The sequence below is a fragment of the Littorina saxatilis genome, linkage group LG12, assembly GCF_037325665.1.
Source record: "Littorina saxatilis isolate snail1 linkage group LG12, US_GU_Lsax_2.0, whole genome shotgun sequence".
In the NCBI taxonomy this organism is placed as follows: domain Eukaryota; kingdom Metazoa; phylum Mollusca; class Gastropoda; order Littorinimorpha; family Littorinidae; genus Littorina; species Littorina saxatilis.
This window is the reverse complement of record NC_090256.1, coordinates 820,757-839,551: the sequence shown is the minus strand read 5'-3', so window position 1 is coordinate 839,551 and position 18,795 is coordinate 820,757. Positions and strand designations below refer to the sequence as shown.

Sequence of the window (18,795 nt, the reverse complement as noted above, 5' to 3'; positions counted from 1 at the left end):
AGGGCCAGAACAAAGGCTAATGGCGAAAATGGACATCCTTGTCTTATTCCAGCATCACATGGGAATGGACTCGAGATCCATCCCATGTAATTAATACTACTCTCTGTATTTTTTGTTAAAGTATCGACCCACCTAATAAAATGTTTACCAAATCCGAACTTTTGGAACGCCCAGAGCATATATTCTTTAGATATCGTGTCAAAAGCAGCTCTGTAGTCCAGCGCCATTAAAATACCTGGTTGATTACTGTTATTCATATATTCAATGACGTCATCAATCATTCTAATAACAGTACTGGAATTTCTTTTTTTTAAAAACCCAACTTGATCTTCACTTATTAAGTAATTGACGACTTGATTTAATCTGTTTGCAAGGCATTTCGCTAATAGTTTATAGTCGGTGTTCGTTACAGATATAGAACGCCAGTTATTTAGGTGCTCTCGTTTCAACCCCTTTCCTTTGTGTATCAGTGTGATTGCTGCTCGCTTCTGGGATACAGATAGTTCCCCTTTTTCAAAGGCTGACCAAAAAGAGGATAATAACATTTTGTTTATATTACTCCAAAAGAACTTTATGAAATTGGTTGTTATTCCATCCAATCCTGGAGCAGAATTACTTCGCATTCCCTTAAGTGCAATAAGGAGTTCTTTTTCTGTAATTTCTTGATCAATACTGCCCTTTTGCTCCTCTGATAATTTTGGGATGTCAGTGTTTTTTTAAAAATTCGTCCCCAAGAAAGTTATTAAAATTGGTGTTTTTAGTGTATCTGTTAGTAAAGAAGCGGGTTTGTTCCTTTAATATTTCAGACTGACTTGTGATAAATTCATTCTCTGTTATTTCTATTCTATCTAGTATCTTATTTTTTGCGTGAGCTTTCTCTAGGTTTAGGAAATAACGCGTGTTTTTCTCACCCTCCTCAATGAATTTTATCCTAGATCTAATTTGTGCCCCTTTAGCTTCTTGTATTGTAAATAGTTCTAGCTCCTGCTTGATGTGCTCTCGCTTAGTCACCAGTCTGGCGTTACTGGGGTCCAGAGCCAAAAGTCTGTCCGTTTCATTTAACTGCTGTTGTAAAAGGGTGTGTTTGTTTATACTGAGAGTTTTCTTTTCTCTAGAATACGATATACACATCTCTCTTATTTTTATTTTACATATATCCCATCTTATTTGTGCATCTTCATTACTTGATTCTTCTTCATATTTTTTAAGAAATATATTGATGTTGTCAACTAATGCTTTATCGTGTTGTGTCAATATTAAATGTAACGTGTTGTTTTGTCAATACTAAATGTAACGTGTTGTTGTGTCAATACTAAATGTAACGTGTTGTTTTGTCAATATTAAATGTAACGTGTTGTTGTGTCAATACGAAACGTAACATGTTGTTGTTTCAATACTAAATGTAACGTGTTGTTCTGTCAATACGAAACGTAACGTGTTGTTGTGTCAATCATCAACGTTCCAGTTACCTACAATTCTTGGTTTTTGATTCAGGTTCGATCGTTTGTTGCCAGTCCCTTGAATAGTTTTGATCGGACTGGCAAATAAAAGTATATTATACTCATTTAAACGACACACTCACTGCATCATCAGAAGTCCTGCTTTAGACTTTTCTCCTTCTCTGGAACTGCGTCATCTCTTGACTTTCTCTCTTAAAGTGCATCGTTAAAAGTCCTGGTTTAGACTTTTCTAGATATCTCTGAAACGGCGTTAGCATAAGTCCTATACCTCAGTATTCACTTTCTCTCAGAAATGTGTAATCATAAGACCTGCTTAGTCTTTACTCTCTCTCCCTGGAACTATTCTTTGATTTCAGTTTCGCTGTCTAGTTAACGTACGCAGGTTGCGCTACCATTTTAAAGATGCGACGATTCCTGCGAAGCTTCTCCTTGTGACGCAAGGTGGTAGTCAGTGGAACTGAGCGAGTTTCCGTTGCGCTCTTTGAACTCCACACTGTCCACGGGGTTGACCCCGCTCTCCTCGGGGAAGCCGTGCACGTGCAGCTTGCGCAGTCTCTCCATCTTCGCCTGGCGGTCGTCGGCATTTTTGACGCCGTCAGACAGCGTGGTGACGCCGTGGGACGCGCTGAGAGCGGCGGTGGGAGACGCAGCAGCAGCGTGTAGTGCCTCCTCGTCCGTCTTGATGTTCTGCTTGACCTCCTCGCGGCGCTTCTTGGCGCCCTCCCTGCTGATTGCGCACTGCGTGTGCTGGTAGTACAGGATGAAGTTGTTGACCAGCACAGGGACGGTGAAGCCGATGACCAGCACGCCGCAGATGGCCGTCATGGAGCCAATCACGTAGCCCCACCCGGACGTGGGGTAAATGTCGCCGTAGCCCACCGTCGTCATGGTGATGATGGACCACCAGCAGGCCATGGGGATGCTGGTGAACACCTCGCGGTCGTCAGTGTAGTAGATGAGCGAGGCGAAGAAGAGCATGCCCACGCACAGGAAGAGCAGCAGCAGGAGCAGCTCCTTGGCGCTGGCTTTCAGCGTGTAGAACAAGATCCACAGGCCGGGGAAGTGACGCATCAGCCGGAAGATCCTGAACACGCGCAACAGGCGTAAAAAGTTAATGACGTCTACAGCCGCCATCGTGCCCAGAGCCGGGTAGAAGAGTCGCACCCCAAACTCTATCAGGTCGGGCAGCAGAGCCAGAAGCTCGAAGACGGTCATGGGCAGCATCAGGAGCTTGCACTTTCTCGGAGAGAAGACGAAGCGCAGGGCGAACTCCGTGAGGAAGTAGGCCAGGCAGGCAGCGTCGATGTACAGCATGGCGGGATGTACGTCATCCCTGATGTCGACGTCAGAGACAGGAGATGACGCGGTGGTGCTGCTCGCGCCACTTTCTGTGGCATTGATTCCCGTGGTGTTTGCGTTGCCCGTAGTGAGGTTGACGGTGGCGTTGGTTCCTGTGGGGGTCTCGACGTCCACTCTGAACACCTCGTGGGTCTGGGCGATGAAGGAGAAGATGCTGATCACCACGAAGGTCAAGGACACGTAGCTGTAGATCTGCAATGACGCAGCAAAAAGTGATAAGATGGTGATGATGATGGAACTTTATTTTACAAAGATAGATGTTAAATGCTACGACTTTTTTTTACAGCCTGTCCTTAAAAGAGTGCCAGGAAGCTGGACATAGGACAGCAGACCCAACAGAGATAAAGAGAAAGAAAGCCGAGATAGACATACAGACATAACCCCAACCCCTCCTACTCCTCTCGCCCTATCATGACAGACAGACAGACAGACAGACAGACAGACAGACAGACAGACAGACAGACAGACAGACAGACAGACAGACAGACAGACAGACAGACAGACAGACAGACAGACAGACAGACAGACAGACAGACAACCTGAGCAAACACATACAGAGAGAAACACACACACACACAAGCAGGCACGCTCGCACAAACGCACGCACACACACACACACACACACACATACACACACACACACACGCGCGCGCACACGCCCGCACGCCCGCACGTACGCGCACGCACGCACGCACTCACACGAACACACACACACACACACACACACACACACACACACACACACACAGAGACACACACAGACACACACACACACACACACACACACTTACCTGACCATAGATACTGGAATGAGGGTTGTTGAGGATATTCCAGCCTTTGATCTGTATGCGGCGACACTTGGTGACCTTCTCCCCTGGTCGCAGAAACAGTTCCACCGACCCTGGCATGTTGACCTGCGGGTGTAACAACGTATACATTGATGTACTGAAAACTCGCTTTCCTTTCTTTTCATTTTTACATTTCGTCTTGTGTAACAGTTAATGGGCTGCTTGTCGTGTGAAATCCCACAGTACCGACATTGGCGTACGTCCGTTTTGCTTTGTTTGCACGCCTTCCTTAATAGACGATTTTCGGAAATAACTCTGTCAGGATTTACAAGCGTCGTGGAAGTGTTTCGCCCCGCTAACCTCGTACAAACAGGAAACACCTGGTCGACCAGTTAAAACCACGATCGCAGCGAAAAACTTTCTCCAATGTGTATGTTCTGCAGTGTCCAATCGATATGATGCCTTTTACTTTCGAAAATGTGCACATCAGACTCAGAGCCACGATTGTTTCATATTTCATGTAGGGGTCTTGATTTGGCCTATATGGTCCGCTGGACCCAAAAAGCAACAATTAACTAACTAACTATATTTCATGTACTGCATTCATACGTTGCAAAAAAATCAGTCTGTACATGGTTTATTATTTTATGCACCGCACATGAATCAATATGATAAAACTGCAAAAAGTATACAATGTTTCATGTTTTATTTATCACACAGAAACGAGTTTATGCAAACCTTATTGATGGATTTGTAATCTGTTTAGGATCCAAGCACCATTAACCGATTCATCTTCCCCGCCATCCCAAAGCTGAAAACACAATACTGGTTCAGTAGTCGCTCCCTCCTGATGCTCAAGTCTGCTCATAACCAGGTCTCACTAGCACATTTCTTCGACGTCAAGTGTTAGGTCGAGACGCGCATCCTCATATAAAACCTTTAATTGAGCCGCCTTTTGGCTTCTTTTCCCCCTGGGTAGGTGGGTAAAACGTGTGAAGGTAATATCTCCAGTTTGACTAAAGTTAGGAACCTAATCTTTTGCACACACTCAACGCCCCACAATTCCAAGCTACTCACCAAATTTGAGCTCAATTGACCAGAGTGCCAGAGATACAAGTCTAAACTCTAGTGGGACAACAGAGTGCCAGAGATACAAGTCTAAACTCTAGTGGGACAACAGAGTGCCAGAGATACAAGTCTAAACTCTAGTGAGACAACAGAGTGCCAGAGATACAAGTCTAAACTCTAGTGGGACAACAGGGTGCCAGAGATACAAGTCTAAACTCTAGTGGGACAACAGGGTGCCAGAGATACAAGTCTAAACTCTAGTGGGACAACAGGGTGCCAGAGATACAAGTCTAAACTCTAGTGGGACAACAGGGTGCCAGAGATACAAGTCTAAACTCTAGTGGGACAACACAGTGCCAGAGATACAAGTCTAAACTCTAGTGGGACAACAGGGTGCCAGAGATACAAGTCTAAACTCTAGTGGGACAACAGGGTGCCAGAGATACAAGTCTAAACTCTAGTGGGACAACAGGGTGCCAGAGATACAAGTCTAAACTCTAGTGGGACAACAGGGTGCCAGAGATACACGTCTAAACTCTAGTGGGACAACAGGGTGCCAGAGATACAAGTCTAAACTCTAGTGGGACAACAGAGTGCCAGAGATACAAGTCTAAACTCTAGTGGGACAACAGGGTGCCAGAGATACAAGTCTAAACTCTAGTGGGACAACAGGGTGCCAGAGATACACGTCTAAACTCTAGTGGGACAACAGGGTGCCAGAGATACAAGTCTAAACTCTAGTGGGACAACAGGGTGCCAGAGATACAAGTCTAAACTCTAGTGGGACAACAGGGTGCCAGAGATACACGTCTAAACTCTAGTGGGACAACAGGGTGCCAGAGATACAAGTCTAAACTCTAGTGGGACAACAGGGTGCCAGAGATACAAGTCTAAACTCTAGTGGGACAACAGGGTGCCAGAGATACAAGTCTAAACTCTAGTGGGACAACAGAGTGCCAGAGATACAAGTCTAAACTCTAGTGGGACAACAGGGTGCCAGAGATACAAGTCTAAACTCTAGTGGGACAACAGAGTGCCAGAGATACAAGTCTAAACTCTAGTGGGACAACAGGGTGCCAGAGATACACGTCTAAACTCTAGTGGGACAACAGGGTGCCAGAGATACAAGTCTAAACTCTAGTGGGACAACAGAGTGCCAGAGATACAAGTCTAAACTCTAGTGGGACAACAGGGTGCCAGAGATACACGTCTAAACTCTAGTGGGACAACAGGGTGCCAGAGATACACGTCTAAACTCTAGTGGGACAACAGGGTGCCAGAGATACAAGTCTAAACTCTAGTGGGACAACAGAGTGCCAGAGATACAAGTCTAAACTCTAGTGGGACAACAGGGTGCCAGAGATACACGTCTAAACTCTAGTGGGACAACAGGGTGCCAGAGATACAAGTCTAAACTCTAGTGGGACAACAGGGTGCCAGAGATACAAGTCTAAACTCTAGTGGGACAACAGGGTGCCAGAGATACAAGTCTAAACTCTAGTGGGACAACAGAGTGCCAGAGATACAAGTCTAAACTCTAGTGGGACAACAGGGTGCCAGAGATACAAGTCTAAACTCTAGTGGGACAACAGGGTGCCAGAGATACAAGTCTAAACTCTAGTGGGACAACAGGGTGCCAGAGATACAAGTCTAAACTCTAGTGGGACAACAGGGTGCCAGAGATACAAGTCTAAACTCTAGTGGGACAACAGAGTGCCAGAGATACAAGTCTAAACTCTAGTGGGACAACAGAGTGCCAGAGATACAAGTCTAAACTCTAGTGGGACAACAGGGTGCCAGAGATACAAGTCTAAACTCTAGTGGGACAACAGGGTGCCAGAGATACAAGTCTAAACTCTAGTGGGACAACAGGGTGCCAGAGATACAAGTCTAAACTCTAGTGGGACAACAGGGTGCCAGAGATACAAGTCTAAACTCTAGTGGGACAACAGGGTGCCAGAGATACAAGTCTAAACTCTAGTGGGACAACAGAGTGCCAGAGATACAAGTCTAAACTCTAGTGGGACAACAGGGTGCCAGAGATACAAGTCTAAACTCTAGTGGGACAACAGAGTGCCAGAGATACAAGTCTAAACTCTAGTGGGACAACAGAGTGCCAGAGATACAAGTCTAAACTCTAGTGGGACAACAGAGTGCCAGAGATACAAGTCTAAACTCTAGTGGGACAACAGGGTGCCAGAGATACAAGTCTAAACTCTAGTGGGACAACAGGGTGCCAGAGATACAAGTCTAAACTCTAGTGGGACAACAGGGTGCCAGAGATACAAGTCTAAACTCTAGTGGGACAACAGGGTGCCAGAGATACAAGTCTAAACTCTAGTGGGACAACAGGGTGCCAGAGATACAAGTCTAAACTCTAGTGGGACAACAGAGTGCCAGAGATACAAGTCTAAACTCTAGTGGGACAACAGAGTGCCAGAGATACAAGTCTAAACTCTAGTGGGACAACAGAGTGCCAGAGATACAAGTCTAAACTCTAGTGGGACAACAGGGTGCCAGAGATACAAGTCTAAACTCTAGTGGGACAACAGAGTGCCAGAGATACAAGTCTAAACTCTAGTGGGACAACAGGGTGCCAGAGATACAAGTCTAAACTCTAGTGGGACAACAGGGTGCCAGAGATACACGTCTAAACTCTAGTGGGACAACAGGGTGCCAGAGATACAAGTCTAAACTCTAGTGGGACAACAGAGTGCCAGAGATACACGTCTAAACTCTAGTGGGACAACAGAGTGCCAGAGATACAAGTCTAAACTCTAGTGGGACAACAGGGTGCCAGAGATACAAGTCTAAACTCTAGTGGGACAACAGAGTGCCAGAGATACAAGTCTAAACTCTAGTGGGACAACAGAGTGCCAGAGATACAAGTCTAAACTCTAGTGGGACAACAGAGTGCCAGAGATACACGTCTAAACTCTAGTGGGACAACAGAGTGCCAGAGATACACGTCTAAACTCTAGTGGGACAACAGAGTGCCAGAGATACAAGTCTAAACTCTAGTGGGACAACAGAGTGCCAGAGATACAAGTCTAAACTCTAGTGGGACAACAGAGTGCGAGAGATACAAGTCTAAACTCTAGTGGGACAACAGAGTGCCAGAGATACACGTCTAAACTCTAGTGGGACAAACGAAGACAAAGAGACAGAGCGAAACCTATATATAGCCACTGTATTTACATAAAGGCGGCTATAATGAAGTGGCACGTAGCCAAATGACAAACTATTTCATTCTTTCGATAAGATTTTAGAATCTTTTTTCACGGTTGCATTTTATGTGGGCTTTGAAAAATCAATGCACACGTCGTGTTATCAGACCGCTCTGCCTTGGGTCCTTTCAAACCCTGCACACGCGTGCTTTGGTGCGTGCGTGCGTGCTTGCACGCGCTTGTGTGTGTTCAAAGCAGAAGCAGGAGCACACAACAGGTCAAAGCACGGATTGAGAGGTGGAGAGGGGGATAAGGAAGAGGTAGACGAAGAGAGATAGTGAGAGAGAGAGAGAGAGAGAGAGAGAGAGAGAGAGAGAGAGAGATAAAGAGCGGGAGAGAGAGGGAGGGAGAGAGAGAGAGAGAGAGAGAGAATTGAATTGAATTGAATTGAATTGAATTGAATTGAATTGAATTGAATTGAACTTTATTTAACAAGGATTAAGATTTAAGGCTACGCCTTTTCTTACAATCTGTCCTTGGGACGCACAGACACACAATGATAAAATTGAAAAATTAAAAATTAAAGAGAGAGAGAGAGAGAGAGAGAGAGAGAGAGAGAGAGAGAGAGAGAGAGAGAGAGAGAGAGAGAGAGAGAGAGAGAGACAGAGAGAGAGAGAGAACAGACAGACAGACAGCCAGACAGAGTCAGAGCCTCGGACAGACACACAGAAACATCCACTTATCTCCGTCAAACGTTTGCTGTCCACGACTTAAAGAGGTCATGTTTGATGGCCTTACTTAAAGAGGTCATGTTTGATGGCCTTACTTAAAGAGGTCATGTTTGATGCCCTTACTTAAAGAGGTCATTTCTTTATAAGAGGTCATGTTTGATGGCCTTACTTAAAGAGGTCATGTTTGATGCCCTTACTTAAAGAGGTCATGTTTGATGGCCTTACTTAAAGAGGTCATGTTTGATGGCCTTACTTAAAGAGGTCATGTTTGATGCCCTTACTTAAAGAGGTCATGTTTGATGCCCTTACTTAAAGAGGTCATGTTTGATGCCCTTACTTAAAGAGGTCATGTTTGATGGCCTTACTTAAAGAGGTCATGTTTGATGCCCTTACTGGACTGGGCTTTAGTTTTCTGATCAGCTGTTTTGATTGTACGAAACATTGCTGGACAATGTGCCCTTACCTTCCGATCTTTTTCCAGTTTCTGTAAGGCTTCCAGTGTAGAGGTCCAGGCACTGTAGCTGTTCCAGCAACACTCTTCTATCTCATCCTCCTCTATCCCCCAAAACTCCATCTCTGTCTGTCATAAAATAATAATAATAACGACCATCATCATCATCATCATCATCATCATCATCATCGTCGTCATCGTCGTTGTCGTCGTCGTCGTCATCATCATCATCATCATCATCATCATCATCATCATAATCATAATCATCATCATCATCATCATCATCATCATCATCATCATCATCATCATCATCATCATCATCATCATCATCATCATCATCATCATCATCGTCATCGTCGTTGTCGTCGTCGTCGTCGTCGTCGTCGTCAGCATCTTCGTCCTTGTCACCATTACCGTCGTCCTTCTCATTCTCATCTTCATGATCATCATGACGCCCCTTCTCGTCATATAAAAAGCTTTAGGACTAAATAATGTAAGGAACGACTAATACAACTAAGCAAGTAAAAGGTAAACAGAGAGGAGAAAAGAAGAAATAAAGCAGAAACATCAATAGAGGTAATTGTGATAACAAAGAAGTGTCCACAACTTTAGTGAGAAACATAAATAGAGGTAATTGTGATAACAAAGAAGTGTCCACAACTTTAGTGAGAAACATAAATAGAGGTAATTGTGATAACAAAGAAGTGTCCACAACTTTAGTGAGAAACATAAATAGAGGTAATTGTGATAACAAAGAAGTGTCCACAACTTTAGTGAGAAACATAAATAGAGGTAATTGTGATAACAAAGAAGTGTCCACAACTTTAGTGAGAAACATAAATAGAGGTAATTGTGATAACAAAGAAGTGTCCACAACTTTAGTGAGAAACATAAATAGAGGTAATTGTGATAACAAAGAAGTGTCCACAACTTTAGTGAGAAACATAAATAGAGGTAATTGTGATAAAGAAGTGTCCACAACTTTAGTGAGAAACATAAATAGAGGTAATTGTGATAACAAAGAAGTGTCCACAACTTTAGTGAGAAACATAAATAGAGGTAATTGTGATAACAAAGAAGTGTCCACAACTTTAGTGAGAAACATAAATAGAGGTAATTGTGATAACAAAGAAGTGTCCACAACTTTAGTGAGAAACATAAATAGAGGTAATTGTGATAACAAAGAAGTGTCCACAACTTTGGTGAGAAGCAAAGAAGAGCAGCGAAGAAGGACGCTCCCCGCCTAAACAAAAGGCCAGGAACAAGACAGAAAACAGTCAGCATACGTTTGTTTAATATGCGCAGGAAAGAACAGGCAAGCAGACGGAAAGACAGACGGATGGGGCAAACCAGGCGGACGGAAGACAGACAGACAGACAGGCAAACAGACAGGCGTACCTTCATAGCTGGTCCGCAGTACTTTGTGGGCAAATGAAACTCTCCTGTGCGAAGGTAGTTTAGGATCGCCCCGAAGACTTCCGGGTCACGGTCAAAGAAGTATTGACCTCTGGCCTCCTGGTAATACTTCCGCAGGAAACCGTCATCCGCAAGGGGACTATGCGGCAGCTTGTGGAGCGTGGAGCGGTAGGTCTCGAATATAGTCCCTCCGATGTTGAACTTAAGCAACTGAAATTGAACATTACCACCAAGTAAATACAGCCTCAAATGAACTGGGCGAAGTCTACTTCAAGAAGCTGACAGCGCGGATCTTTAACACTGAGTTTTCGGCAAACACTTCGCATTGTCTTCGCGAAGTGGACTTCGGACTAAATTTAAGGACCGACTTTAGGCAAAGCTAATGACAAGATTTAAGAAGCAAGCTGAGACTGAATCAGAAATCAGGAGTAGAAGAAGCCTTCGTTGTTAGATTGATACAATAACGAACCATGTATCGATTGAACATGGGATTTCTCTTCTTTGAGCCATGTGATATCGGAGTCCTACGAAAACTCATATTTTGGCAGCAATCCTTTTAAAAAAAAAATCATCTTAATTCAGGGTAACACCTGGGAACATGCCCCTAATGGTTTAACGGTGATGGCGTTAACTTTTTTTATCATCTACAAAAGAGTGCACGTTTGTGTGCACCCCCCCTCGTCTCTCACTACTTTGTCCTCCAACCCCTCATCCCTGACCAACTACTGACCTCTCTGGTAGCCCCCGTGTTGACCAGAACGCGGTGGGAGGGACCACGGATCTCCTCCCCGGGCAGGAGGGCCGCCAGGACACTCTGCTTGTCCCCGGCCCGTGAATGCTTGCCGTCCATCTTCCTCCCCCGCCACTCGCTTCATTCCTACCCGGGCTACTATACTGACCTCTCTGGTGTTGGTCGTGTTCCTATCACCCATGGTTTGTGTATTGGTCTGTGGCTTTAACTACAGGGCATTCAGCGTTCAGCTCTCTCTCTCTCTCTCTCTCTCTCTCTCTCTCTCTCTCTCTCTCTCTCTCTCTCTCTCACCTACTCTCCCTCCCTCCCTCCCCCCCTCTCTCCCTCTCTTGCCCCCTCTACCTTGTCCTCCAACCCCTGACCCCTGACCCCTGACCTCTCTGGTGGCGCCTGTGTTGACCAGGACGCAGTGGGAGGGACCACGGATCTCCGATCCAGGCAGGAGGGCAGCGAGGACACTCTGCTTGTCCTTGGCCCTTGAGTGCTTGCCGTCCATCTTCCTCCCCTGGCCGCACCCCCGCCACTCGCCCACACGCTTCAGAGGCCGGCTTGACCAGTCGGCGTCATCGAAATCTTCGTCTTCCTCGTCCTCTTCCTCGTCTTCGTCTAGATGTTGTAGATCGTCTTTGTCGTCGGCTCCTGTGTGGTGTTTGTTCCGGTCTTTTCGGGGCCCCCTTTCTTCGTCGTGATCTTGACCGCTGCTAGCGTGTTTCATGTGTTTCTTGCTTCCTGTGGGAACAAAATGGAATAGAAACTTGGTTTTGACAAACTTTGGCAACTGCAAGGTAAGGATCGTGTTCAATAGTCATACAACTCCTTACATGTCCCCTTCTTGCAGGGAAACCCCTCCATAAACACACATGGCAGGCAGGTCGGTCCCTGAACACACATGGCAGGCAGGTCGGTCCCTGAACACACATGGCAGGTCACGATGATGTCTTGAGCTTTTCTGTTATTTCCCTACTTCAACAAGTATCATCGCAAACAAAAAGTATCATCGCAAACAAAAGGGACACTGAGACGGTGATTGTCAGTCACGAAGATGTTTTGAGTTTTGAAGTCATTTCCCCCTTTTAAAAAGTATTATTGGAAAGAAAAGGAAACTGAACTGTGTTTTTCAGTCACGAAAATGCATTGAGTTTTACAGTCATAACCACCTCTCAAAGAGTACTTTCGGAAAGAAAGGGAACCTCAGACAATATTTTATAGTCATGGTGTTATCTTGAGTTTTACAGTCATTTTCCCCTTCCAAAAAGTATTATCGAAATCTAAAGGAAACTGATACGGCGGTTCACAGTCCATGGCCTAACTGCTAACTGCGTCTCACTCATAAAGCCTTTAACTCCCGTTGTTTTGTTGGCTAGCTAGTGAGAGTTTAAACACCTGAATAATAAAAACTCGACATTCAGGGAGCGTTGACGACATTCAGGGAGCGTTGACGACATAAAATGAAGAAAAAAAAGAAAAGTAAAAAAAAAAAGAAAAAAAAAGTCTGCTGAACAATAAAAGTTCATGTGTCCTTTATCACTCACGCTTTACTTTCCTCTCTTAAACCTAAAGATCAAATTTAAATTGAATTTTGCCCAGAACTAGTGACATACCAAACATTCTTAATCAAATGTGCCTTTTTGTAGAACTTTGTTTTTATATTTAGTCAAGTTTTGACTAAATATTTTAACGTAGAGGGGGGAATCGAGACGAGGGTCGTGGTGTGTGTGTGTGTGTGTGTGTGTGTGTGTGTGTGTGTGTGTGTGTGTGTGTGTGTGTGTGTGTGTGTCTGTCTGTCTGTGTGTGTGTGTAGAGCGATTCAGACCAAACTACTGGACCGATCTTTATGAAATTTGACATGAGAGTTCCTGGGATTGATATCCCCGAACGTTTTTTTTCATTTTTTTGATAAATGTCTTTGATGACGTCATATCCGGCTTTTCGTGAAAGTTGAGGCGGCACTGTCACGCCCTCATTTTTCAACCAAATTGGTTGAAATTCTGGTCAAGTAATCTTCGACGAAGCCCAGACTTCGGTATTGCATTTCAGCTTGGTGGCTTAAAAATTAATTAATGACTTTGGTAATTAAAAATCGGAAAATTGTAAAAAAAAAATGAAAATTTATAAAACGATCCAAATTTACGTTTATCTTATTCTCCATCATTTGCTGATTCCAAAAACATATAAATATGTTATATTCGGATTAAAAACAAGCTCTGAAAATTAAATATATAAAAATTATTATCAAAATTAAATTGTCGAAATCAATTTAAAAACACTTTCATCTTATTCCTTGTCGGTTCCTGATTCCAAAAACATATAGATATGATATGTTTGGATTAAAAACACGCTCAGAAAGTTAAAACAAAGAGAGGTACAGAAAAGCCTGCTATCCTTCTTAGCGCAACTACTACCCCGCTCTTCTTGTCAATTTCACTGCCTTTGCCATGAGCGGTGGACTGACGATGCTACGAGTATACGGTCTTGCTAAAAAATGGCATTGCGTTCAGTTTCATTCTGTGAGTTCGACAGCTACTTGACTAAATATTGTATTTTCGCCTTACGCGACTTGTTTCTTCTTATGGAAAATACAACGCGAGAAGCAACACCGCACACTTGGACAGTAAGCTGCACGGTCCCGTTAAAGCTCTACACAAGACCACCAGCTTCAAATACAAAGCTGGACTCCAAGAGTAAAGGCGAACGACAAGAAGAAGAAGAAGACTTGGACAGAAAGCTGCCCGGTCCCGTGGAAGCTCTACACAAGACCACCAGCTTCAAATACAAAGCTGGACTCCAAGAGTAAAGGCGAACGACAAGAAGAAGAAGACTTGGACAGTAAGCTGCACGGTCCCGTTAAAGCTCTACACAAGACCACCAGCTTCAAATACAAAGCTGGACTCCAAGAGTAAAGGCGAACGACAAGAAGAAGAAGACTTGGACAGTAAGCTGCACGGTCCCGTGGAAGCTCTACACAAGACCACCAGCTTCATACACAGAGTTGGACTCCAAGAGTAAAGGAGAACGACAAGAAGAAGAAGACTTGGACAGAAAGCTGCCCGGTCCCGTGGAAGCTCCACACAAGATCACCAGCTTCATACACAGAGCTAGGCTCCAAGTGTACACTACATTGGGGTGTGCACGTTAAAGATCCCACGATTGACAAAAGGGTCTTTCCTGGCAAAATTGTATAGGCATAGATAAAAATGTCCACCAAATACCCGTGTGACCTGGAATAAAGGCCGTGAAATGTGAATGCTCGCCCTAATAGGCTTGAGGTTTGCTGGCCGATGTGAATGCGTGATATATTGTGTAAAAAATTCCATCTCACACGGCAGAAATTAATATTGTAAAGCGCATTGAGCATATATATGATTATGCACTATAGCAAATGTCCATTGTTATTATTATTATTATTATTAAGTGTAAAGGCGAACGACAAGAAGAAGAAGAAGAAGAAGAAGACTTGGACAGTACAGACAGTAAATCAACACACACCTTATTCGTCTTTTTCTTTCAAATCATAGACTCGCCCTTCTTGTCGGCGGTAGTCTGGCCTCATTGCTCTGCATTACTGCTGTTACTGCTGTTACTGTCTCCAGCACCCGGGGTCTTGGGATGTTTTGATTTCGTGCTCAGTAATTGCTTTCCAATCCGCATGGATGATTGGGAAGATAACATGATGTGATCCAAATGACGTCACTGACTCTCAACACCTTGATGACGTCACTTGCCACGGGATTCAAACGGCGTCACAAGTGGTTGATAATTAACGTAAGTTTCTGTCTGACGTTGCGAAGTCTGGTGTCTCATTGACAAAGGTAAGTTATGTTCCTATATTTATGCAATATGTTTGTGTTACATCCGAATTCAGCGGTGTGAAACGTCCACGCGCCTCAGGCAGTCATTACTTGAAGCAGAACGAAACTGACAAAGTCCTATCAGAAATGTTCAAGCGCGTCATTGAGGGTGTTTTGGAACAGTATCTTCACGCACAGGAAAACAGCTGCCAAAGACTCTGACAAGTCAGACTGATCCACGAGGTTTGACAGCCACCAAACTTAACCATCACCAGATAATCATCCGAATCTCCGAGTTTCTTGGCATTGAATTAAATTTTGGGCACAATCCAAAATTTGGAGCACATCGACCAAAGACGTCTGCGGACACGAAGGAGAAGAACACTTCACACCTTGGGTATCGCCCGCAGCCGTGACTTTTTTTAATTGTCACCGGTGAACATCAGCAAAAGAAAAGGGAGAACTATGTAGAAGCCTCGCTCAAGAGACTCGTCTGTTAATTGTCTCTGGACCGGTCGCCGTCAGGACTAACCTGGTTGTCACACTTTGTGTGAAGGACCACAGTCGCCGTCAGGACTAACCTGGTTGTCACAGTTGGTGTGAAGGACCACAGTCGCGTTCAGGACTAACCTGGTTGTCACAGTTTGTGTGAAGGACCACAGTCGCCGTCAGGACTAACCTGGTTGTCACACTTTGTGTGAAGGACCACAGTCGCGTTCAGGACTAACCTGGTTGTCACAGTTTGTGTGAAGGACCACAGTCGCCGTCAGGACTAACCTGGTTGTCACACTTTGTGTGAAGGACCACAGTCGCCGTCAGGACTAACCTGGTTGTCACACTTTGTGTGAAGGACCACAGTCGCCGTCAGGACTAACCTGGTTGTCACACTTTGTGTGAAGGACCACAGTCGCCGTCAGGACTAACCTGGTTGTCACAGTTTGTGCACTGGGAGTGTTCGCAAAGCACATGTGTTTTTCTAAACTCGCTAGAACTCAAGCAAAACCTTCGTGACCTAGATCAAAACACGTTGTGAGATGAGAGATCATTATGAGCAAGCGATCATTCCCGCAACGAATTTTGAACTTCAATGAACTCGTGAACTCTGATTCTCGAAAGAAAGGGGTATTATATCGAGTGCTCGCTGCATATCATACACATCAGAGTTAGTTGTGTGGACTGGGTGTGGACTGGGTGGCCGAGTGGTAACGCACTTGCGCTCGGAAGCGAGAGGTTGCGAGTTCGACCCTAGGTGGTGGGTTCAAGTGCTAGTCTTTCGGATGAGAAGAAAAACCGAGGTCCCTTTGTGTACACTACATTGGGGTGTGCACGTTAAAGATCCCACGATTGACAAAAGGGTCTTTCCTGGCAAAATTGTATAGGCATAGATAAAAATGTCCACCAAAATACCCGTGTGACTTGGAATAATAGGCCGTGAAAAGTAGGATATGCGCCGAAATGGCTGCGATCTGCTGGCCGATGTGAATGCGTGATGTATTGTGTAAAAAAATTCCATCTCACACGGCATAAATAAATATGTGCGCGATATAAATTGCATAAAAAAAATAAAAATAGAAATAAATCCCTGCGCTTAGAACTGTACCCACGGAATACGCGCGATATAAGCCTCATATTGATTGATTGATTGAGTTGTTCGTCCCGATGGCACATTAAAGGCAATCGGCGCCGTGCTGCTTGCTTCGCTTCGTTTTCAAGAGCTTGACTCCGTAAAAAGGGCTCTTACTCTACCAGCCCGCCTAAAATCCTGACGGAGAAATATCTGAACATCGTCTATTGCCCCCCCCCCCCTCTCCCGCTCCCCCCCGCATAAATGTGTGTGTGTGTGTGTGTGTGTGTGCGGGCGTGTGTGTGTGTGTGTGTGTGTGTGTGTGTGTGTGTGTGTGTGTAAGGCAAACAACCATTTAGATATTTATCTTACGTACGCTTACCTCGAATAATTAGCAGAACTCTTAATAACGCACAATTTAAGCTGCTCTGCATTCCCAACTTTTGTTTAAAGATTTTTATAACTGTTTCCAAACCTCTCGGTCTACCTTTTTTTTTCAAGCCAGGGTCCATAAAATGAAGTGGTGTGCAGAAGGAAGAGGAAGAAGCACAGCTATCTATGTCTCTGGCAGAAGGAAGAGGAAGACGCACAGCTATCTATGTCTCTGGCAGAAGGAAGAGGAAGACGCACAACTATCTATGTCTCTGGCACAAGGAAGAGGAAGAAGCACAGCTATCTATGTCTCTGGCAGAAGGAAGAGGAAGACGCACAGCTATCTATGTCTCTGGCAGAAGGAAGAGGAAGAAGCACAGCTATCTATGTCTCTGGCAGAAGGAAGAGGAAGAAGCACAGCTATCTATGTCTCTGGCAGAAGGAAGAGGAAGACGCACAGCTATCTATGTCTCTGGCAGAAGGAAGAGGAAGACGCACAGCTATCTATGTCTCTGGCAGAAGGAAGAGGAAGAAGCACAGCTATCTATGTCTCTGGCAGAAGGAAGAGGAAGAAGCACAGCTATCTATGTCTCTGGCAGAAGGAAGAGGAAGAAGCACAGCTATCTATGTCTCTGGCAGAAGGAAGATGTGCTAGTTCTAAGCCTTGCATTTAACACACGTTGCTTAATAAGTACATTAAAGAAAGTTGAACAAGTAAAACGAGTACAAAAACCGACAGTACACCAAGCAACCGCACAATCATGGGTTTTTTTGCGTTTACGGAAGAACATAACATTAAATAAAGGCAGGATAGTCAAACGCATTTCTCATCGCTATGTGTCATACCAACCGGTGAGCCTTAGCAGGGTGTTGGCGAAGGGGTGACAGGGATAGGTTCGGAGATTTTTTATGTCGTAGGCGGGTGACATCATTTAGAAAAAAACACATCGAAGATACCTTCCTTTCCTTCCGTGTAAACGACCACGTTAACCACCAACATATATGTCCGCAGGGCCGGACCAAATGAGTTGTAAGGGGGGGGGGGGGGGGGGGGGGTTCCTCCTTTTTTTTTGGGGGGGGGGGGGGCAAATCAGCGAATTTATTAAAAAATAAATAAATAAATAAAAACCACTCAAAGCAAGGTACATGCTTTTTCCAGGGGTGGGGTTCCGGAACCCCTGGAACCCCCCCCCCCCCTGGGTCCGGCCCTGGTCCGGACTTTAAAGGCACACCGAGTCCCGTGTATACACTTCGGCTCACCGTCTCAGTCTTTTGCATGGGGTATACATGACTATTCCTTCACTTGGTCACATACTTAAGACGAAGAGAATGGGTGCCTCGGTGTATCTTAGCATTATAACCACGTCATGTCCCAAATAGACACTAGTTCTGGGGACACAAATATTAAGTTAGCATAGCAGTGCCTCGGTTCTACAGTGGGATTTAACTTTAATTTTATTGTATTGATTAATAATTGTTTTAGATTTAGGAATTAATTCATCAACAAATTTTCACTGACTGCAGCAAGCAGCGAGGCTGATAATTGTTGGCATGTGGCAGAGTGGGTGGGGGGCATGTGGCAGAGTGGGGGGGGGGGCATGTGGCAGAGTGGGGGGGGGCATGTGGCAGAGCGGGGGGGCATGTGGCAGAGTGGAGGGGGGCATGTGGCAGAGTGGGGGGGGCATGTGGCAGAGTGGGGGGGGGGCATGTGGCAGAGTGGGGGGGGGCATGTGGCAGAGTGGGGGGGGGGGGGGCATGTGGCAGAGTGGGGGGGGGGGAATGTGGCAGAGTGGGGGGGGGGGGGCATGTGGCAGAGTGGGGGGGGGCATGTGGCAGAGTGGGGGGGGGGCATGTGGCAGAGTGGGGGGATGCTCTAATTC

The 18,795-nt window shown here is 45.1% G+C and overlaps 1 protein-coding gene across 3 annotated transcripts in view; it reads right to left on the bottom strand.

The window, feature by feature from the left end:
* Positions 1–736: 736 nt before the first annotated feature.
* Positions 737–18,795, bottom strand: part of LOC138981012 (potassium voltage-gated channel protein Shaw-like) — a 43,204-nt gene continuing 25,145 nt past the window's right edge. For all 3 annotated transcript variants that reach the window (XM_070353799.1, XM_070353800.1, XM_070353801.1), the window contains 5 exons: positions 11,568–11,920; positions 10,423–10,650; positions 9,037–9,153; positions 3,611–3,733; positions 737–3,011 (listed from right to left, as the gene is read on the bottom strand). In XM_070353799.1, the coding sequence (XP_070209900.1) occupies positions 1,857–3,011; positions 3,611–3,733; positions 9,037–9,153; positions 10,423–10,650; positions 11,568–11,920 (1,976 nt within the window). In that variant the 3' untranslated portion in view covers positions 737–1,856. The remainder of the gene's footprint in view (positions 3,012–3,610; positions 3,734–9,036; positions 9,154–10,422; positions 10,651–11,567; positions 11,921–18,795) is intronic.